Source organism: Botryllus schlosseri, chromosome 1 (assembly GCF_051294905.1).
Source record: "Botryllus schlosseri isolate E-star chromosome 1, Bs_hap1, whole genome shotgun sequence".
Taxonomy (NCBI): domain Eukaryota; kingdom Metazoa; phylum Chordata; class Ascidiacea; order Stolidobranchia; family Styelidae; genus Botryllus; species Botryllus schlosseri.
Window position 1 is genome coordinate 28,164,346 of NC_137236.1, and position 24,808 is coordinate 28,189,153.

At 39.8% G+C, this 24,808-nt stretch overlaps 3 protein-coding genes across 3 annotated transcripts in view; 1 reads left to right on the forward strand and 2 right to left on the reverse strand.

Annotated features, from left to right (window-relative positions):
- The window catches only part of LOC145435040 (beta-1,4-galactosyltransferase 2-like), a 389,801-nt gene that overhangs the window by 259,676 nt on the left and 105,317 nt on the right, over positions 1 to 24,808 (reverse strand). The gene's annotated exons all lie outside the window — the stretch shown is intronic.
- The window catches only part of LOC145434992 (uncharacterized), a 350,877-nt gene that overhangs the window by 81,820 nt on the left and 244,249 nt on the right, over positions 1 to 24,808 (reverse strand). The window lies entirely within an intron of this gene.
- Positions 7,398 to 11,249, forward strand: LOC145434985 (uncharacterized). The gene has a single exon (XM_080312229.1). It carries the CDS (start codon positions 8,723 to 8,725, stop codon positions 10,106 to 10,108), a length of 1,386 nt encoding a protein of 461 aa, XP_080168355.1. The 5' UTR covers positions 7,398 to 8,722; the 3' UTR covers positions 10,109 to 11,249.

A 24,808-nucleotide genomic window follows, 5' to 3' on the forward strand; every position in this document is an offset into this window, starting at 1 on the left:
TTACATATGAGACCAATAACTATGCATATATCGCAGGGTAAGGCAATTTATGAGTAAGTAGACGTTTCGTGCAACCATTTTTAAACTAGTCTAGGAGATCTGGACAACTGAATTGGTCTCATTCAGACTACCGAAATCGAAATCTCGGTGAAATGTAATATCCCTGTTTGCGATGGAAGATTTCTTTTCAAATGTACATTGACGATCACACGATATCTGCAAGAAAGCGGTTATTATACGCATAGCTGTTGCTAACAGCGTTCACGTTCAAGGATTATCGACGTTTTCTTCATCGGATGGTGCTTCATACTGTAGCGTACTGGGACTTCATACTATAGCGTTGCTACTTGAATCGGCTTATTGCTTGACTTGAAAGCCAGCACCCTTTGTTGAGCTTCCTCTTTCCGTTTTCGAACCGTTATCATCAGTATATTGTTATTATTCGTGCTGCAAGCATCGCAGCGTTTTTTTTTTACTCGTTTTAATAAAAATGTTACTCTAATGTCTTAGCTTGATCAGTACAGAGTCTGCGGACGCAAGGTAACGAGCTATCGAACACCTCGTCATAATGCTTATAGTAGATTTTGGTCCTAATGATGCAATCTATACTTCAGAACAAATCCTCCAGCGGCATACGGCTCTAAGCAGAGATTACACTATTTCGCTTACTATCAATATTATACAGGCCAGTGGTTCTCAAACTTTTTAGACATGCCCCATTTTTAATAGTGAGAACTTCGCGCCCCCGCTATCGTGATATCACATAATATTAAAGAGAGAAATCAGAATGATAGCAATCCCAACGTTACGTGGCATTGAAGGTTATGTGAAGAGCTTCTTGGAGGTACAGAACTTCAATATACAATTGAACAGTATATTCATATTGAAATCAATCCGAATATTTTCGGCTGACACTCGTCAGGGGTAATCGGCAGCAACTAGTAGAAGGTTATGTCTATTGCTGACAGAATTATAAAATATTACATCTGGACCGTAGACAAAGTAACTACCACGAGGTAGAAGTAAATTGCGATTAGCTCGAATTTTTTTTTCAGGTAACTGTGGCTTCGCGCCCCCTTCAGATGCTTCCACGACCCCCCAGTTTCAGAACCACTGATATAGACGCTGATGACTATCGGAATTGCTTACCTTTCAGTCTAAACCGCAGTGTCAGTGTCAACGTGCATTATGGGCAGTATTTATTCAGTATCAACTGCTCACATTTTTTATCGTATGTGAACGACGAACATGCTTGAGTGCAACCTGCTGTCTGGTCGGAAATTGATCTAACAATCGGGGCCAGGTGAGAAACTGAGCGCTGTGTTATAGAGATTGGGCGATTGCGATTACTGCTCAGGGTTGTGATGGCTCGAGTCATGACTTGACTCGAACAAAGGCTGGTTGTTCAACTGCCAATTTCAAGCTGTCCCCGTGCGAGTCGAATTATTAACGAGAGTTGATCATTATACTCATGAAACAGGCCCGCGGATAATGCAATAATACATTAGAATTAGAATGTTCACATGGCTCGGAAAAATTTATAAATTACGATAGACTATGATGAATCTTACGAGTTATATCTTCGCTTCATGGAGACACGGACAATCAGCTATAAACCATTTGTGTAAAATTGCCGACACGCCCTAGGGCAAGCGCATAATCTAGGTCGGTGGTATTGGGATTAATTAGTCTATTTCAACAACGTGCTTCTTCAAGCATGAAAAGGGGAGAGTTGATGGTAATCACTTCCAGTGGTAGTCAGTGTGATAGATACAAGGCCGTAAACTGTGCCATCCGTGTTATTGCTATCAGAACACTTATATAGCAGCGTCGTGAAAGAGTAGGGCACGTATTGTATATTTAGATTGTTATGGTCGCTTCTGTTGTTTTGATTTTTGTCGTTGTAGTAGATGAGAATCGTTCGAGTATGGTTGGAAAGTTGAAATCAAGAGTTGTGTTACTGTCCTATGCTGTCATTTATATATTTAATTATCTTGTCCGGCACGCATATTTAATACCTAGTTTGAAATAACGCTAGCGCATTCTGTCTAGCATCGTCTTTTACTGCGCTATTAATTCTATGAAACAATGTGTTTCATTTCGTATAGTATATCTGATTATTATCGGCTTACGTTCAATAATTCGTGATACGTACATATTACTACGTCTGATTTGTACAGAAATTAATCGCCCTGTAGCTGACAGATGTCGCAGTGATTTACGTTCTCGATGAGTGTGTAAGGTGCAGCATTACAGCACACCACGGCTCTCGCCTCTCTTTATCGCATGCCGCTGTGCAGTGCAATCGATTCTCGCTAAGGAGGCACTGATAATACGAATTGCTGAATTGCGAATGAGCGAAGAAATATTCGATATATATACGATCGGCATTTCATACAGACGTTTAATAAACGAAGTTAATAAGGTCAAGAATTTGTTTTCCAAGTGAGTCTATTCCCAACCAGAAGGCCCTAAATCAGCGGTTCTCAACCGGGGGTCCGCGAAGCATTTCTAGGGGGTCCGCGAAGCCTCTATAGATTTGTAAAAAAATTATATTAGGGAAAACATGAGACAGTTTCGCTTCATAATTGCTAAATACTCAGGAATCAGATCATTCGAATGGTTCTCTGGAATAAAATATCCTACTGCACAAACTCATTTCAATTGGCGAATTGCCAATAGCCTACTAACACAATCATATTGCTGATTAGAGACGCTTTGTTGGGGTCGTTTGAAATGGCAATTCCTGATTTTTTTTGTTAACAAGTCCCAATCAAAGGATTGAAACATCGCAACGAAGTCCATTTTCTACAATAATATACATAACCACTATTCCATAATAACTTCAAGATGAGATGCTATAGTTATAAATGACTAGGCTGGATGTTATATGTTAATTAAAAACTGTGCTCTTCAATTTTGAGGCCATATATGCCGTGATCACACCGAAAGGTGTCGTTGTAAGCGTGACGCGAGTAATATTACATTCGTCAGAACCTATATTTGTGGAAACATTTTCGGTACTCGTTTTTATCAAATCGAAGACTCGGATTTTCATAACAATGTAGTATGATGTTATTTTCATCCAAAGTCATTTTTTGGCTGTTGATCAAAAGCCTACAGTTAATATTTGCGCAAGACAGATGACGATTGTACGATAATGGAGCTGATTTTGATCGAAAATTTGAGGGGGTCCGCGAAGTCCCCGACGGCCCAAAAGGGGTCCGCGAAGAGAAAAAGGTTGCTGCCCTAAATTCACCACAATTGGGGTATTCTCCATCAGTTGGAAACACCTGCATAAGAATATATCTTCAAATACAACTTTACATGACTACAATAATTTTGCGACAGCTGATCAAATGTCTATTTTCTCTGCTAATCTGTGGGTCACACTATTTAGCTTCATTAGTCAATATCAAGGTGTCCGCTGTCCATCAGAAATACACAGATTTCTTGAAGTTACAATGCGTGTTGTAGGCCTGCAGATCGTGAAGTCGCTTCAAGGCAAGCTAGATATTGCGAGATGAGCCTCCTCTCAAAGCGCGGAAAATTATTTCCAAGTTCAACAAATTGATAAAAGTATTCATGTAACTACTACATTCTCAGAGTCTACGATTTTAAAACTACATCGGCTATTTACGTAGTGGAAATTACGATAAGCGAAATGCAATTGTAACGCGACAGCGGTCAAATATCATTCCTTTTTAATAATTAACCATAGTATTATTTTCATTCATATGCACGTAGCGAAACCTTGTTGTCTTCGAATAGATGTCAACCGGGATGGGTGAGTCATGAATCACAATTTGAGATATGAACATAGACAGTGAGCAATTTTATGTGGTATGCAATCAATTTGACAAATCGAAAGTAGTATTATTGTCATGGTTCTGGCAAAACTGTCAAAGAATGGAAGTATGGAAAACACATTCCATACCATACTTAGAAAATTTCCATAGCATACCATACTTGCACTCTTCAATATTCCATACCGAAATTTCGTTCCATACCATACGATACTTTCATACCATACCATGCCATACCATGCCCTGTTACCAGGTAACCAGACTTGGACAACTAGATAATTGTAGTTGTCTACATTCATAAATTAGAGCGAAATGCCAGTAATCATATTTTATTCTAATTTTTGAAATGTTACCATGCTCTAATTCTAATTCTAATCTTATTTGTGAAATGTTATTATGCTTTAATACTAGTTTAATTTGTGAAATTTCCCTATGCTCTAATTTCAGTTCTAATCTAATTTATTGTTTGAAAATGCGTCTTTGTCCGAAGCATTTTACAGCGAGGGAAATCCAGTGCGAAGCCGCAATCGCCTTACTTACTCCGTGCAGTCATATAGTAACCTATAGTTATAGTGACGAGTAATAGCCTACTAGCATAGTAGCCTGTAGGCTGCGAACAACATTCTAGTTTTAAAACTTTACGTTAGTAGATGTTAGTACAACGCCGTGCTGACTAAAACGGACGATGCTCATGGTTACCTCAAAAGAAGTAATATTTTAAAAAGTAGTACAAATGCAACAATAAATACCATGATCATAAACGTCATTTTATTTTGAACTGAGAGCTGCGCACGATACCCTACAACGCTTTCCAACAAATAATGGATCAATATTGGGGCTAGCCAGATATGTTACTAGCTGAAAGACAATCTCATCCTAAAGATTGATTTTGTGGGGACGTCATATGCCGTTTTCTAAGCATCTCTGTCTTGTCAGTGTCTGGGCCATTGCAAGTCAAGGCGATAAGCTTAATGATATCAGCTGATATCTAGTTCTAGTTCTAATTTTACATTTCGAAACGCGAGAAGTGATAGTTCTAGTTACGGATTGTGTGAGTAGGTCTAGTTTTGTTTTGGTTGTGGATTTCAAAAAGTAAGTAGTTCGAGTTACAGTTATAGTTGCATATTTAAAATAATATTAGTTGCCGAACATCAAAAAAACAGGTGTCATCATTTGGTGTGAATCGTGATACCGGTGTTCTGTTGTGTATGATGTTCTTACCTGTAGGCAGTGGTGACTTTTTAGGTGGGCGAGGTGGACGGTCGCCCGGGGCCTCCTGGTCGAAGGCCCCCTCTCTCTGGTTTATGCGCTATTGTCAGGTATAATAGCGAATAAACATGGAAATCCGTGTACCAAGCAAGAATATGTTTCCGTACAGATGTGTCAATCATCATCGAATCTCTGCATTTGTTAGAAAAGTCCCGTATCCCTGTAATCATCACGTCTCTGCATGCGGTAGAATAACGTAGTCTATCCTTGCACATATGCAATATTAGATATGGTCCAATCCAGCATATGGCCAAACCTTGACGCGGTGAAAGATAGATATCTATAACAGACGCGAAAGGGGGGTCCCCCGTTTAGATACTTATAGGGGGGCCCGCGGTAAGTCTCGCCCCCCCCCCCACACCCCGTTCATAGGGCCACCACTGCCTGTAGCTATTGTCAGCTCATAGTCAATAAAACGAACAGTGAAGTAGCCAGGGGAGGATGTTGAGATCGAATTCCTGTCATTTCAAAATCGAAACGGCGTCCCTTTGAAATGCTGATACTATATGTCCAATATTTCCGATATAATAAAAATTAATCAGTTTCCTCGAGCAGTATGGAGATCTAAACCTATATTGTCGGTTTGTTTTATTCACACACAACAGTGGCGCTTGTCACCTATAAGGTCATTTGCGCCACTACAGTGATTTGAGTTATTACCGGGGTCTTTTTGGTATTTGTGATATTTCGGACGACTTCCGTTCTCGACCTTTTTCACCATCGGACTCTCTCGTTTTCATGCTCTTTACTGCCGACTTTTGGCTCGGCTCATCTTCACTCTGGGATTTTGAAACACCGCTATGACACCAATGTTGGGATGACTCGAGTCACCTTTTTCGCCTGACTTGACTTGTCTTGGCATTTCAGAAATGTGGATTGACTCGTGACTCAGAACTAAATTTACTAATCTATTCAAGTCATCGAGTAGTTGGTGTCGATCACAGTCACCGTATCTCGCATATTTGCCAATGGTTCGCAATAACCTGGTGTGGCCTGTGAGAGCAAACGAAATGATCGGAGCTTACTGCTTGCGTTGTCGTAAAGTAGTAGGAAAATAATCGAATATAAAAGTATATATCTCTGTTCTATAGACTGCTCATTGTGGTCAGTGCTCACCTCAACCAAACCTGCTGCATGATTTATATCGAATTTGTATGGAGTTTGTAAGTTTATGTTACTCGTCAACCACTGACGCGGGCATAAATTGAATGTTATAGATGTGTAGGTGATTATGTATTGCATCATATTAATTCGTTTGAACTTTCTGAGGTTTCGTATTCCATCCTCTATGTTGTCTGATAATTATCGACTGAGGCTATTCAGTTACTTGTGCGTAGTTTAGCATTTTTTCATTTATATTTAACTCTATATTCGTTCAAATCGATTGTAAATAAATGGCGACTTTCAAACAGCCATTAAAATCCAATCACGTAATCATGCCTCGCATTTCGAAAAGGCAACTTGACTTGAATTGGGACTTGAGTCGTGACTTGTCTTGACTCGATTTCACTCGAGTATCAACCTATAATCGTGTGACTTGACTTAACTCGAGTCATCTTCAAATATCGATTGACTTGACTTGACTCGAAGATAGTGACTTGTTCCCAACACTGTATGTCACGTGACAGAGACTCAGTGAGGTCAGCGATGAGGGGACCAGATAAACCTCCGACACATAAATTGTAGTCCAAACCCACTTTTATTAATGTTGTGACGATGGCGTCTTAACCTACTGCGCCAGTCGCTTCCCCGTCTTAACCTTTGTTGACCTGGGAACCCTTACGCCAATCTGCAAGCCAGCGGGGAACCCCTAATTTTCACTGACTAATAAAATCACAAATTTACCTCTTTACACATCTAACTACGCATTTCGGAAGTTACTATGTATTACTAGTGCTCGAAACCATTAAAACATGATTTCCACACCATGCGAGAACATCATAATGTTGTTTATTGTTAATCATAGGCCAGAGTCCGGAAAAATACAAGCTTTTTCATCTAAAAATTTGTCAGTTGTCAAAAACATTATTTTAGGCCCATCAAGAAGCCCATGATGAAAAATTGTGATATAGACAGCATTGTCAGAATGAAGCAACACGGTTTTTCAGCAGCAGTGTACGCAAAACTTCAGGGTTATCAGCAAACACAGCAGGGAAATACACTTTCTACCCGAGAATGTAGTGAAGTATCTTTTGTTGTACTAAAACAAATTTTAAATATTTCTACCATAATACGTGATGTAACTACTGGAATTCTTCATAGACCAGATTCCGGAAAATACAAGCTTCTTCATCTAAAAATTAGTCAGTTGTCAAAAACATTAATTTAGGATTAACTACTTCGTAAGGACTAACAGTTTCAATCAGAAATGAAGATAAGTGGAACTATTCTACAATCATGTGCGAAAACACTTAATTTGTATTCAAATTATGTTTTTTTTAGGTCAAAAATGCCAAAATTCTAGTTTTTAGGTCAATATCTTCTGTTTGGGGTCAAAAAATTGCCCTACTAATCAGTATGACATCTGCTGTTCTTTTCAGAGACAATTTCATATAGTCTCGGGGCTTCAAATTATGACAGTAAAGCGCCATCGTGTTGTCCAGTCCTAAGTTCCCATTTCGAACAACAACCTACGCCACGGCACACGACGTACCAATAAAGCAGTCACAATTCGAATGCTGATCGAACATAATTGCCTGCAACCAATGTTGGTCAAAACGGGCTTGTCTTTGCAAATCATATTGATGAGTTTAGTGTGTGCCGTGACCTCTGGGGATCCCGCTGAGACTGGATCACGGAACCCTGCGGCTTTCGAGAAAACACGATCTCGTTAGTTGTGCTTTAATTAGTTAGTTGCGGATTTTTAAATGTCGTTAGTTATAGTTCCTGCTATAATGACGAGTTTTAAAAAGTGGGTGGTTTTAGTTGTAGTGGAGGTTGCATTTAAAAGAAAATGTGCTTCAAACAAATGCCTTTTAAAATAAACTAATTGTGCGAGTTCTTTCGAAAAACATGTGTGGCATGAGCCTATACGGACGATTCGCACCCAACAGAGTCGACGTATACGATATGGAGTGGCTGGAACCCCCGGAATCTTCGTCTGTTCGACAGTTGCAGAAAGTAGATGTAGATCATTGTTACGGGATGGGTGTTCTGATGATGGTGACAGCCGACCGTAAAATTGCTACATAGCAGTGTAGTCCTGCCATGGTTGAAGATATTTTTGGTCTGTTATGACGGTGGTCGGAAGCCTGTTTCGTCGAAGGAGCCATATTTACCTTATATTTTCAATTGTGAATGACAATCCAAAGTTTTGCTCCCACCATTACTTTGTACTTCTACCACAGGTAGTGTTGACATGCTCTGAAAATCTCTACTTCCGCTTTTGATTGATAAGAATCAGATGTTAATATAGTTCTACTTCTATTTGAGTACTAGTATTAACTATTTTGACTACATCTTGATATGTTTTAACGAATAATGATATTCTGTGATTCGAAAAAGCATATCTTTTTATGATATAATCTTTTGAAAATTCTAGAACGCAGCAATATTCTAACTTTACCACGATATTTGATGAAAGACCGATAAATCGAATTGAATGCTCATCGCAGCTTACGTCGCAAAGTATACTCGCAAAGTTTGAAATGGCCCATTCCCAACATCGTAAAGGCTACAATGATAATATTTGCGAGGTATGTGGAATGGGATTTATCATCAAATATTATCTGACAAGACACATGAAAATTCACGCCCCTACGAAGGAGTTTGAATGCGAGATATGCGGAAAAAGCTTTGTGCAAAGGCCTTATCTAATAACTCATCTCGCGTCCCACGCGACGAAGAAAGAATATAAGTGTGACATATGCGGGAGATCATTCAACGCTAGATGGAGCTTGAAGAAACATGTGAGCATCCACGCCGGGGTGAAAGATGATTGTGAGTGCGAAATTTGCGGCAAAGGTTTCGCTAGTAAGGGTTATTTGAAAACACATTTTCTGAGTCATACTGGAGCCAAAGATTACAAGTGTCATATATGCAGCAAAGCTTTCGCAGACAAAAGTACTCTTAGAAGTCATCAGTTGATTCATATCAAGGCGAAAGTTTACGAGTGCAATATATGCGGAAAATGTTTCCGACATAAAAGTACACGGAACACTCATTACTTGATTCATAAAAAGTCGAAAGATTACGTGTGTCAGGTATGCGGCAAAGGTTTCCGAAGCAAATGTGACCTGAAAAGTCATTTTTCGATTCATATTGCAGCCAAAGATTACGAGTGCCGAATATGCGCAAAAGGATTCAAAACAGGATCTCACCTGGAAAGTCACTATTTGATTCACATCGGAGATAAGAGACATAAGTGCAAAATTTGCGGGAAGGCATTTCGTTGGAAATCGAACCTTAAGGGACACGTGAAGGTGATGCACTTGAATATGAAAGAATATGAGTGTGATATATGTGGGAAAGCATTTTTGCAAGAGAATCATCTAAGATATCACTATGCAGCCCATATGGATAAAAAATACCAGTGCGAGGTATGTGGGAAACCATTCGATCTTAAATCCAATATGGAAAAACACATGAACGTTCACGTCGGATTGAAAGAGGGTGAATGCGATGTATGTGCGAAACCATACGTAAACAAGTCGCAATTAAGAGCACACATGAAATTTCACGCCGGATTGAAAGAGTTTGAATGTGAGATTTGTGGCACAGTATTCGGATCGAAGTCGTACGTTCAGATACACATGGAGTCAACGCACTTAAACACGAAAGGATATGAGTGCGATACATGCGGTAAAGTCTTTCGGCAACAATCAAACCTTAGAGCTCACTATTCCATCCACACGGAAATGAAATACCCGTGTGCAGTATGCGGGAAAATATTCAATGTCAAATCCTACTTGAAAATCCACAGCAAGATTCACTCGGGATTAATAGAGTATGAGTGCGATATATGCGAAAGGATGTTCGGTGTAAAGAGTTCTCTTCTTCGTCACTTGCGAATCCACGGACGAGACGGGAAGTAAGGATGCGACAATTCGTGGGACAAATCGAAGACGGTTCGCTGTGGTAGAAATTGTCATCGCAACCTGAATATTCGTCCGCTGCATCCGTGGAGACGTTTTGATAAGTAGAAGTGATATCTTGGTAACAATGAATTAGCCTGCTATGGTATTGGTGTCGGTCGCAGCATTGAATGCATATACGGGACTAATAAACATTATTATAATGCAGCGTAAACCAATTCAAGAGTAGGTACTAAGTAGACGCTTCGCACAACCACTGTAAATTAGAATAGAGGGCCGGGGCTATGGAATTGATCTGATTCATACTATACCGAAAGAGGATGGCAATAACTGTGTTTGCGACAAGTTGATGTATTCTCATTTGAAATGTAAATTGGGGATTTTATGATATTTTGAAGAGCAATGAAATTTCACGCGAACGCTCGCTGATAGCCCTTGAGCGTGTTCTTTTGAGGATTAGCGATGTTTTCTTTATGACATGGTGCTTCATGCTTCTAGTATATTTTACGTTGTCATCAAAGCTATGCTTCAGGAAGTGCAAGTTCGCGAGCTTGATGCGGCCCATTGCCGCCATGTCAGCATGCATTGGGCAGTAGTTATTTAGTATCAACTGTTCGAATTTAAAACAATGTAAACAAAACAATGAATACAATGCTTTTTAATGTGTAGGGTACTCTGCGTCAACGACCAGCTAACGTGCGGCTTATTGCCTGGTTTCGTGTGTCCTTTCCTTTGCTCGTCAATGGAAATGGTGATTTATGCAAGTCGACTATGTAACTTTTCAACTCGCAACGACGAATGTCGCATTACGGCCGCTATCAATATCTTATTGTCGCGAATACTTGTCCCATGGTTTGTGACCGACGTGAACCCGCATATAGCAGTATTTTTTAATACCAATTGCTCGAATTTTGTGTTGAATATGAACGACAAACATGCTGCTTGAGCTTGAGTGCGGTCAGTTTTGTGGCCGGAATTTCATCTGACAATCGGGTGCTGCGTTCTAGACAAAGGGCAATTACTGCTTTAATGTAATCGATAACAATTACAGATTGCGATATTAGTGGTTCCCAACCTTTTTCGACTCATTGCCCCTTATCCAGCTCGACACAAATCCACCGCATCCGAAAAAGAGGACATATAGGCTAAACAGGAAATCTGTTCACCTATTTCTCATCGCTGATGAATTGACCACAGAAGACATTTTCTGAGTATCTGCTCGAAAGACTGGTTTCCGTTGAGTTGACCTCTTTGTTTTGTCAACTTTCGCGACATATGCAGAATCGTGTAGATCGTGTAAACATGTTCATGCCAATCCGTGACTAGCACCAATGGCCTCATCGACAAATGGTTACTCCATCTCTTAAACGAAGGCGACTGATCAATGACGAGCCTTGGGTGGAAAGGCGTTTCATGGTATCTGTTATATTGACGTTAAAGTGGAATGACATATATTTCTACAACGGAATCGGGCTTGAAAAAAAGGTATGAGCAGTGACGACGTCCACAAATGCTACTGTACCGTATCTAATTTAAATGATAATTAATGAGCAATATTTTTCGTAGCCTACATATTTACAACTCCTATTTATTAGCAACCTTCATATGGTGTGGGCGGATCGACAAATTTCCTGGTCCGAATCCAACCATGTTACTCTAAAACGTAATTCGGTTCCTATCTGGAACCGGTCGCATTAAAAAAAAAGTAATTCCGGCTCCGGTCCTGCACCGGTCCAAAATTAAAACATTCTGCTAATATCCGCTTTGTTTGAAGCTCAATCCTGTGTCATGAACAGCGCGAATCCGGTTCGACTACAGAGATGCTCCAGCCCCGGTCAAGAATTAAAAAAAATCCGATCGATAGCCACTGCTGTTCCACTCCATGCTCCGCTCTCCTGGCATATAGCCTAAGATAGATTGATTCATTTGACTCACAGACGTTTAACTGTACGGAGGATGCATTTTAGTTCCACACAAGTGATACAGATCGTAGCAATTTATATGTGCTGGTTGTGGTGACATCATTGTGCCAGTAAAAGGCATACTGAGACTGTCATGTCGCTACTGAAGGAATCAACCTTGTCGAAAATGTTAATGAAAATGGACCGCAGCAGATAAAGGATTGCTGCTGATAATCTGATTATTAGACACAAGTCAGCGTATATTTCCCGTACGTTGATCAGAGTCAGCTGATTCACAGTTGATTGACATTCTTGCGGGACTGCTATTCTTGCGGGAATTACAATTCAAAAAATAGGACCAATATGGCACTTATGAGGGAAAATTTTCCCGACCCTTGATTTACCGTATGCATCTTACTTTTAAATACACTTACGAAAAACATCTATACCAGATGAGCTCACATAAATTCAGGTCTCACGTTGAAAGTAAATATTGATGTTTGATCAATTACTTGTGCAAACAGCAGTGATATTGGTTACCTTATATGGCAGCAAGGACGCTAGTCTTATTGCACCATTAAATGCGTACAACGGAGCGATTGCCAAAACACAATATCTTTCGGTCATACCAAATGATTTATGATCGACACACAAGCAGGAACGCTGCGCTATGGTACGGTATTTTAGGATTTATGGTACTTCCTCTTTCTTCAATATTCACCCGTACCGTACCAATTACATGGTGTGAGTAATGGCTACATTAGCGGTGATTGTTCGGCTATGTTTCGATCAGCGTTTCGATCAAGTCCCCAATTTCGAGTCACACGTCACCTCGAGTCATTGCACATTTTACACGAGTCAACTCAAATTGAATTTTACAAGTATGAAGTTGCTGCAACGTTATTACATTGAGCTAGCCGTTTGAAACACAGATTGATTTTGCATCAAATAACGAATATAAGTGAATTACAGTGGCTGACCCTGACTAAGCCAAAAAGTGATACTTTAGTCATTAACATCACAAATTCCACTGTCAGTCTACTCAAGTTTTGGTTGGCTGTGCAAGTTCACAATAATTATAAGTCCAATTATTCATTTCATGACGTAACTAATTTCGAAAATAACATCGCTAGCCCTTCAAAACCTAATAGAGGAGTGGTAAAATGTTAATTGTGTTATCGCAAGTTCCTCGTATCGCAGTAAGGAAGTGGAAAATTATATTACAGTTTTTTTTTCGGCCACACTCATGTTTAGTGTTCTCATATAATGTTTATATAGTTTGTTGGCTATTTGAAATAATCCGTGGACCATACAAGGCTGTGGACTTTTTCACCTATACACAGAGGTTGTCAGTCACGAAGTACTTCTACTATTTCGAAATAGCCAAGTATTATGCTCTACTTGCAATATTTACTCAAATAAATTTATTTTCCGTTGCTTTTACTTCTATGTCGTCACGTTATCTGACTTACTTACTAACATTTCGCTATTTACAGTTTGTCAAGTAGAAGTATTTCATACTTCGAATAAAGGGAGAGAGAGATACAACCAATAAACATTCACGAAAGCATCGGTCAATATTGTTGATGTAGCAGCTGATTGGTTCATGTGCGCATTTTCAGACCGCATTGTCGACCATACACCCGTTTCATCAGTTGAGCTCAACAAAACGCTCCGGATTATACGATCTACCATATTTTCAGTTGCCTTCCTAATCGCGCAAAGTGTTAACACGGCATCAGGTACAACCTATCCGTATTGCTCATCGTGTTATTAACTACGGGCTTTGGAGTACGAAGGCGGGTGCCATACATCACTGACGTGGCCAAGAGGGGCGTAAGGGGCCATGCACCCCATAAATTGATTGTAAAATTTCGTAAATCAATATAGAATAGACTGTTTAAGATAGATGAATTAGACCAAAAGTTTTCCATGGCGCCTCGCACAATTTAGCGTTACTATATGTCCTAGTTTTGTTATGGAAACCCCTCTCGAATCAACTTTTTTATTTTCAAAAAATACGCATAATTTCCATAATTTTGTTCAACTGTATTCTGGACTATTACTGGTGATGTTGATCAAATTCATTCATCTACATCAAAAAGTTTTCGGGCTTCGCGCGATTCCAACTCATTTTTTTACTGGATTTCATGACATGATTTCGACTATGAACACTGTTCTATAGCAAAGGTGTAGTTTGTATCACATGATGCGGTCAAAACCTTAATCTGTTTAAAGTATATACAGTTATCTTCTGCATGGAATGTAGCAACACAAACCCAGCTCTCTCCACCGACAGCATTTGTCAATTTCAAGGTGTTGAAAGTCCATAGGAACGTATTATGACCGCTTTTCGAAAGCACTTACTTACTTGATTAGCTTTTAGAGACAGCAATTCCGACTTCTACTTGGAGTAGTTTAGGGCTGTGTAGAAAGCCACAACTTCTACTCGTACTTAGTAAAATTCTGCGTCGCTGCGTCTACTTCTTCTTGAGTAGCTTTCTTAACTGCGAATATCTTATCAGGGGTGATCGGCAATGTAAACAATGGCTTATTCTACGCAGCATTACGTCTTGTGCAAGCTTTCTCATATCAGTGGTATCGACTCCATAGTGAAAGTTGATGCACTATCATCACGTACTCAAGTGTTTTTGTCTTGTTTTCGGAAGCACTTTTAACCTCCTTGGTTGGCTTGTTTGAATAGTATCGAAGTGTCCTACATTTTGTCACAGAGCTTGCAACTCCAGGCTGTTATCATGGGGTTTTGTTCTGTAACCGCCCTTGTGTCTCTGCTGGCAAAATCAGTCATTGCTACATTGTATACTGTACAGTTCTAATGAAAGGGGGAAGTGTTATTCTGCTCCGATTTTATTAGATGCTGTCTATATCAATGTGTCTCCCTTCGCTACAATAATCTGCAAGTCTCTGGATACAGTTAAAGCTGAAGGATGGTAGCCATCCTCCTCTGACAGTTGGATGGATCAACGACCATACCGTTGGATCTGGCTTTAGTGCTGTAAAGCTCTTTTCGAGAGAAAGGCACATGGACTCACCAACTTTCGATTTTCTTACCTACCGTACTAGTGGGTGCCACACAGGTACAATATTATAATAATATCATGCTGTAATTTCGTACCGATATCGTACATTGGTCGGGTCAGCTCAAGTGACTGGTAAACATTACCAAGTGGGTAAGGCATTGATTGTACATTTTATCGAGTATGTCGCATAAGTTCATGTTCCCCCTCCGTAAAACCGATGGCGGTTCAATTTCCATATACTATAGTTTGAGCCGTATCGATAAATTCGTTGCATCTGCTTTGTTAAAACTCCTGTAGGATTTCTGTTCGTCCAAAGTAGAACATTTTGAAAAACATAACGCGGTCATGGCTTTGTACTGCGTACTCGAAACAATACATATCGGTGGAGCCGTAAGGGGTTATTGCAGTATGCGAAACATGATCAACCCTAAATGTCAAAGTTCAAAATTTAGAACAATAGTGCGTTCTGCTTTTCTCACTCCTATTAGTACTTGTTCAATGCACAATGCGCATCGCACATATATACTGCACGCGTTCGCCCATGGTGAAGGGTAGGTTCTAGTGTACGGTGAACGTAGACTGTCGTTTCGAACCCTCCCTAATTCATAGATCCTACGATCATGTAACACCCCACGATAAAATGCGTTCGTTACTATGCTCCTGCCACATTATGATTAATTTGTATATCATCATATTTCAGGGTGGCCCAACAAAACCATAACCAGCTGCACTAATTTTCTGCTATAATTTCAATATATTTACAAGCGCTAAATTCGAGTGCAAATTTAAAGAACGCGGCACAGTATAATAAATCTTGCTAATAAATAGAAGTACGGCGAATACATCTAGCGGCGCCCATCTAAATTCAAATTCCACGTCAAAGTTGAATGTTCGATAAATCACCAATTCAAACAGTTGTTATATTAGTTACCTAATAAGGCAACGAAGAAGCAAGTTTTATTGCTTCATAAAATCCGCGTCGCCAAGCGATTGATGCGACGACAAGAATTCGGAGCTACATTAAATAATTTACGATCAACGCACATACGGCAAGGTTTTGATGTTGTATTCGTTTCGATTTATCGTACTTCCAGTTGGTTACACCCTCAAGAAAGCGCGTGATTCACAGAAACGAATAAATATCAACGTTTCATCCAGCATGCGACTCTTCGATGCCCACAGTCAAAAAGCGGCGACTATCAAACCTTGATCAAAAACCACCGACGCATGTTTGCCAAAACCGCTGATCTTGATAGGCCCTGTGCAGAAATGACAGGCGACGAATACTGCCGCTCAAGCAACCTGATGCGGCCGATGACGAAATACCGTATTCGAATAATCTGCGTGTCGCTACAGGGGTTTTCGTTTAGTTCGGTGTGATACGTGCCAATGATTCAAATATATATTAATTACCTGCAATCACATGTGGGGCGCTTTCACTGTTATCTATTTCAATTGCAAATCAAGATTACCCCATCTCCAGTGACAATCTGATAATTGAAAATCCATAATAATTTGTCTGATTATAATCCAAGTGGTGAGAAAGTGACTTGCACACAATCCCAATTAACCATCAAAAGTACATCCCAAAAAGCGGGATTTTTCTGTTGGCCTGTTGACCTGTGTTCATAATTGCTTATATTACACCTGGGCCTACGATATCGTAGGCCCCGATTACACTTATACCATACCTAAGTCTGAATATTGTTGCAGACTCGATAACTGCAGAGGAAAATCAAAATAACTATAGGCTGTTACTATTGTGAAATTATGTTCCGCGAACGTGTCGCAGGGAAAAATACGTAGTGAGTATTATAGTATTATAGAATTATTTAATGCCGATCCTGACACTCTGTTTTGTACTAGACGAATATTCAAATTCAACCAATATAATTTCAAGAGCCGTTGAAGCAATGAAATGAGGAATGGTCTTTTGGCAAATCAGAGCAGCCATAGTACTTCGTTATTGACTATACATTTATCACCAGAGGTTGTCAGCAGACATGGGGTGATTACTTCGTGAATGTAATCGATCGCGATTACGATCACTTCTGAATCACGCGATTACGATTTCATACAATTCAGGAAGTATAGTCGATTACGATTGCGATTACATTGGAAAAGTAATCACGATTACTCACGATTACATTTATTTTGCTTCTTAGAACTAATCTTGGAAGATATATTGATAGACAATACAAGTATTGTGATGAAAAGGCGTAATGAGATAACAACTTTGTTTATAGTTAATACGTCATTTGCTTGTTACGTCATGAGGTACCCAATGCCCAACTTTATAGGGGACGAATTATCGCACCCATCGTTTTTCATTCTTGCCAAGTCAGTAACTGAAGCACCCCAAACTCTTCAATTGGGTGGGGAACGAGCTCGAATGAGACTCAAAACTATTTCAGAAATCAACATAAATTATAGGGTATTTTCGAGAGATTTAATTAACGCGATTTAATGTCTAGATAACTTGATTTTGAAATCCATACGTCTCTTCAAGAGAAAAAGCATGCCTAATTTATACGAATAGGCGTTTCGGTGCCGGTAATTACCAAAAGACATGCAGTTTCGGCCTACATGCGACTCCGCGAAGTGTGCTATCCACGAAAGACCTAGGCCGAAACTTTGGATATGTGTCCATTGTGAATCGCCGCGCTGGATGGGCGTGACGAATAGTCATGTCCTTCCAATCGGAGCCCCTCAATACAAATGCAATCGGGGGCACCCACTAGAGTTGGATCAATAACATTATTTCAGTTCAATTACAATTACAATTACTTTCATGCATGTTTCAATTACATTACAATTACAATTACAATTGCTGCTGTTGAACATGTAATTGAATAATCATAAATTCAACCGTGCTCCTTGATAACCGTAGCGTCGTAATTAACAACAATTCAAGTATTCATGTTTCATTCATGATACGCAAATACCCGTTAACTAATAAAAAGAAAAACGCTTTCGAACTATTCCTAATCATAGGAAACGTTGTTAAGCGACAGTTAACAACCAAAAGTTTGAGCGACTGGCAATGACTAACAACGAATAGGCAGCAAGATGGGCAATGAAACGCAATCAAACGAATAGACAAAACTGAGCAACGCAAATGAAATGTAGCTCTCAAGACGTCAGCGTGTGTAAAATTCAGGTAAATGCAAATGGAAAGAAGCTCCTGATACCATAAATTACAATTTTTGTTTGCATTTACATTTTTCCTTGTTCAAAAACTGCTGGATTGCATTTAATGAACATTAAAGTGCGAAAAGTTTCTGGCACCAGTAAATGTCATTGTCACGTAATATAAGCGTGTTTTGTATGCTCGGTAATTATGGCTCACGTAATTGGAAATGTAAAATGTTATTTACCTAATTTCCTATGGGTTAGGGTTAAAGATAGGGTGCAGTATGTCGTTGAAGAAAGTATATAGTATATAATTAAAGAAATAATATTATTTTTATCGAGAGACGTAGGAATTACGATGAGGAGTAAAAACAAAACCGTGCTTTGTCAGATAAGACGTTATATAATGTCCAGTGGTCTGGTTAGTTAGCCAGACGAAGTAACGATGCAGCATCGTGATCTGAAATCGCATTGTAGAATGCCAACCATCGGATAGATGCGCAAGATGTGAGTCACGAATGAATTTACCGACAAACGTACTGCAGAGCCGGCTAAAAGCAGCAAACTTTGTAGTCCTAGAGCTGGCGATCCAAGCGTCCAAATTTGATGCATCTGGTCTTTATCGTAAGCTATTGATGCACTAATTCTGAAAATACAAATTAAAATCTCGTCAGGGCAATGTAACTGTTCCAAAATAGCCGTTTAAGGCCGACTGTTCTGAAAAGTGAGAGCGCCGCAGCAGCATGACCACAACAATGACCAATTACGCCCAGCGATTGTTCAGAACAATGCCGATTCCCAGACTTTCACGACTATTTTGGGATGGTACCATTGCCTGGAAATATACTTTTATTGCGGAATCAGTGCGATACTAGCTTTCGATTAGGATCATACATATCAAATTTCGACGCTCGGATCGCCAGCTATGGGACTGTCAATTCTGCTGCTTTAAGCCGGCTCAGCAGTTCGCTTCTCGGCGTATTCAATCGTGCGAATCCATCCGTTGGTTGGTAATCTGATACACAATGGCAGCCGAGGCCAGCATAGCGGTAAAAATAAAAAAAAATCACCCGCAAGGGCGCAGTCAAGGGCTTCCACGAATGGATCCACCAAATTCCTAGTCGATATTTAAAAATAATGCATTATAATTCAATTATTTTATGTTGTGCTTGTCAGGTCTCAATAGCAATTTAATGTAATTGAAATTGTAATTGAGCAAAATTTTTGTCAAATTACAATTACAATTACAATTACACAAAATAAAAATGCTTCAATTACAATTACATTACAATTACATTGAAAAATGTAATTAAATACATTCAGCTCAATTACAAATTACAATTGATCCAACTCTGGCACCCACAGAGGAATGAAGACATGACAATTTGTGTGTGCGTCTCACGAAAGTTTTACTCTGCTAGGTTTGGGTGACAACAATATATTTTGATTATATAACAGACGGAAGGTCACGAATTAACAACATAGAATAAAGCAAATATTACTACATATCATATGTTATAACTATGAATTACGTGCCCCCAGCTCTACGGGTAAATCTGACCATCGGGGGTCGAGAGAGGATTAAAAATGAATAGTACCCTTAATTTTCCAAATATAGTATGACGCCCACATGTATAATACGCACCCTTAAATTGACGTGTAAATTCTGTGGGAAAGCCTGTACCCATGTATAGTACGCACCCTTCATTCGCAGTACATGGATTTGAATGGTTATGTTTTAGTATTCGATGTCATTCTGTTTTGCCATGTCACTGTTGAACAATCATGACATAACGATCGGTAATGATTATACCCTTAACCACATTGACTCTGAACCAGTGGTTTTGAAACTGGGGGGCGCGCAACCCCTTGGGACGCGTGAAAACAACCGAAAGGGACGCGAAGCTGCGGTCAACTGATTTTTTTCCTCCAATTCATAATTATTTCTCGGTATATAGTCCTTATTTTACATTTGAGAATTCTCTCATCAATAGTGATAACCTTGTATGCCATCGAACTATCTGTTGAGATTGCTAGCATTTTGGTTCCATTTTGTGATATGACGATGAGGCGGGCGCGAAATTTTTCACTATCATAAAGGCAAGCGTGTCTAAAAAAGTTTGAGAATCACTGCTCTAAACGATAGTAGATAGCAGCCAAAGCCTGCGAGGCACGCGACGCGATAGTTCAGGCCAGCGACATCTTGCGCACGAGGCCTATTACAGATGCGACTGCTCAGGCCAACGATTTTGTCGTGCGCACCAGGCCTGTTGGAGATGCGACTGTAGTGTTTAAGGCCAGCCATTACATCTTGCGCACATGGTGTGTTGTATATGCGATTGTTCAGGTCTGTCGTTGACGTGATGAATTAGCGAGGATTGCCGCGCGCGCGTGCAACATTCGTTTTTATAGACGGATCTCGCTAATTGGCAACACGCTTCTCGGTGATTGGCAGCGCGTAACACTGATAACACGAATTACTGGACACGATGGCTGAATGTGATGCGCGATTAAAACAGACATGAAGAAAGGTGTCATTTCAAGTTGTATTTCGAGGAAGATTTTCTTCATGGCTTGTTGTACCCATGCATAATGCGCACCCCTTATTTTAGGACAAAAAATCGATAAAATTTTGCGCATTATACATGGAAAATTACGGCAATATAATGCAATTGCCAATATTCTGACGAAATTTAGTCATCAACCTGAAAACTGTCCACCCTATGTGGCACACGACAAACATTTGGAGTGGGGGACGAATTGCTGTTTTGGTCCTGATTCTGGCTACAACCCAAGCTAACATGCTGTATAAGCGGCTGGCTATGGTGCCAGTTCCAAATGTTGAGTAAAGAATTGCGAAATTGGCACCCGTTTCAAGTAGAGTCATATGAGAAAAAGATAAAGTGAACATAAAATTCTGCCTTCCACTTAATACAGATACTGCAAGCTGCCGTTACGAGAAACGGCACACAGCGGCTCGGTTATGATATATCAACAGCTGTTGGTTTCTAATGCTTCATTGTGGAAAACGCATTGTTTCTTTCACTTGACTAGTACAAAATTCCAAATCTTTGTCCGCCAAGCAACAACGGTCAAGCTGCGTTTAACTAGGCATAACCAGACATCAATACATAGTTACTATTTGAAACTAGGCAGCGTTATGTTTATTACCCTGCTGCGAGGTATAGTGGCGTCTGGACTCTGGGGTGCATTGGTAACCTGATATACAACATGACAGGTGTTTTTACGATCACACTGCAATGTTCATCGAATAATTATTTCCTATGTGTGGTCACTTCTTACGCAATGACAAGCAAAGCTAATATTTCTGTCGTAATAATGAGCAGTGGCGTTTGAACATCAGAAGTTTGTGCTATCAGTAAACCTGGTATATCTTCATTGTTCATAATGTTCACGTTCACGAATGTCCAGTTTACTTTATGTCATAGTCCTTGTAAAAAGTAATCGTTCTATCACAAAAAAATCGATTACGATCGAAGCAGTCGATTACGATTACGATTACTTCGGAATTTTTTCGAATGTAATCGATTGCAATTACGATTACTGCAAAATGCTGTAGGCCTAATCGATTACGATTACTAATCGCGATTGCCCCATGTCTGGTTGTCAGTAACGACTTACATTCACTTTTCGAGATACTTCAAATTGATTTTGCCTACTCAAACTATTTCCTCAAGTCGTTATGATTTGAGACTAATTTTACTTCTACTTAACAGTGTAGCCGCTTTTTAGGCAAAACTATTCTTAGAATACTTACCCTTTAACACAGTGGTTCCCAACCTGTGGTACGCGTACCACTAGTGGTACGCGAAGGTCTTCCAGGTGGTACGCGAGTAGATTCTGTTTTTTTTTTCGACCGAAGGAAGTTATTAGTTCAGTTGGGTTGATTTTGAATTTTTTGAAGTTTTTTGACTAGTGGTGAAAAAACAATTCTACGCATCTCAGCAACCCGGGCTGATAATGCCTGGTTTAATAGAATTTGTTATTACTAGGGTGATTTTTCTTTACAAAATTGAGCGTTAAGTTAAAAAATTGTCAAAATTATTTACAAAGTCAAAATTTTTTGGACCCCTTCATTTCGTTTGTATCGTAGATTTTGATATTTTCCAGCTTATAGCCCAAATAGCTCAAATACGTGAGTATGACGTCAAAAATGGTGAAAACATTTTTGACTGCCTACGGCGTACGTAAATTATGTAGGTGGTACGCGAGCACTGCATAAAACCTCGAAGTGGTACGCGGGTTGAAAAAGGTTGGGAACCACTGCTTTAACATATACCTTTAAATCGCTACTTCTACTTCTATATGAGAGTATAGTGCGACCACATCATGTTTATTACTCGTGAGGTTGTTGCTAGCTCGTGAACGCAGGACAAGCGTCGTGGCGCTGTTAAAGTGCTGCTATTGTCATGCTCACATACAAAGTCGAGTGGCATTTGGCTGATCAACTCAAACAATAAACAACACAATATTCATTATTGTTTGAGTTGATCAGCCAAATGCCACTCGACTTTGTATGTGAGCATGACAATAGCAGCACTTTAACAGCGCCACGACGCTTGTCCTGCGTTCACGAGCTAGCAACAACCTCACGAGTAATAAACATGATGTGGTCGCACTATACTCTCATATAGAAGTAGAAGTAGCGATTTAAAGGTATATGTTAAAGCAGTGGTTCCCAACCTTTTTCAACCCGCGTACCACTTCGAGGTTTTATGCAGTGCTCGCGTACCACCTACATAATTTACGTACGCCGTAGGCAGTCAAAAATGTTTTCACCATTTTTGACGTCATACTCACGTATTTGAGCTATTTGGGCTATAAGCTGGAAAATATCAAAATCTACGATACAAACGAAATGAAGGGGTCCAAAAAATTTTGACTTTGTAAACAATTTTGACAATTTTTTAACTTAACGCTCAATTTTGTAAAGAAAAATCACCCTAGTAATAACAAATTCTATTAAACCAGGCATTATCAGCCCGGGTTGCTGAGATGCGTAGAATTGTTTTTTCACCACTAGTCAAAAAACTTCAAAAAATTCAAAATCAACCCAACTGAACTAATAACTTCCTTCGGTCGAAAAAAAAACAGAATCTACTCGCGTACCACCTGGAAGACCTTCGCGTACCACTAGTGGTACGCGTACCACAGGTTGGGAACCACTGCCTTAAAGGCAGCACATATTTGCACAATTGCACATGTATATAGTATAGTTTCGTACATTGACTATAGAAGTGAATATATATGGATATATATCCTCGTAGGCATTGGTGTCAATTCCGGTACATATCGAAAGCCACGGAGATCATCATATGTCTCAAAAACCATAAAATGACCGTGTATCTACTCATTGGGCGGCTTTTGCATTTGTATTTTTAATGTGATTTATTTGCTTTATTGTAAATATTTGGTTCGTCATGGAAGGGCGGAAGACTGTCGATATGAAGTTGCATTAGCGCCCATAAGTGCCGTATTTCGGCATTCAACATAGCCCGTGCGCGATTTGCGTAACAGTTATTGCGTATGCTTGGGAAAGAGATTTCCTTTTGCTCATAATCGCTACTCTTCGAACGTGAATCAAGAAAACCTCTCTATATAATCAGCAAACTCAACCCATTGAGAAAACTACTTTTATTCCTATGCAATACATGAAGAGGTCAGATTACAGAATTGCAGTAGATTAAGAACTGGCAAGGGTTGCAGAGCAGAGGTAGAGATGATTGAAAATGAAGAATCGAGATTACAGAAATTTTGTTGTGATACACGCGCACAAGTGTAATTTTAGTCCAGTGTGGTGCATTCAAGGCCTTCCGAAGAATCTGCACAGTGCCCAATAACGTGATCTTTTGAATCATGTCGAATCGAACATTTCCCGGAATCTGTTGGATATGTCCGATGACTATCGGTGCAATGTTTATTTTGCATCGCCACATCTTCTCACATTCCATTTGGAAGTCTGCGTATTTCGGATGTTTTTCTGATTCTTTTTGTATGACCGATTAGGTCTTTTGCACGACGTATGCATGGTGACTAACGTACACAAGAGGATATCTTATCAGGGGTGATCAGCAATGTAAACAGTCACTTACCTCCACGGCATTAGTAATTGCGCAAACCATCACATACCAGTGATATCGACTGTGTTTAGTGAACGTTTCTGTACTTCCATCACGTACTCATGTGTTTTATATTGTTTTCGGAATCACTTAAATGGATAACCCACGTGGACAACTTGTTTAAACAGTATCAAAGTCTCTTACTTATTTCCACAGGGCTTGTAACTCTCGGCCCCCATCATGGGGTTTATCCCCGGCACAGATAAGTTTCATGGAAAATTCGAATCGACGAATGCATTGTCTCCTAACCGGAGGGGGGATTCTTCACTAATAGGGAATTTGCGTTTTGTAGGGAATCTGGCTTAATCGCTCTGATGTATCTGCTGGCGAAATCAGACGTACATACAGTGATGCGGAGTTCTGATGAAAGAGGGAAATGATGTGCTGCCTCGATTATAATTATCTTCGGTATATGTAGATGTCTGAGTAGAAGGGTCTGAAGTGTTACCTGAAGGATCGTAGCCATCCGCTCCTGGCGGTTTTATG

Coding starts and splice junctions, on each gene's coding strand:
- LOC145434985 (XM_080312229.1), top strand. CDS start 8,723: ATGGCCCATTCCCAACATCGTAAAGGCTACAATGATAATATTTGCGAG.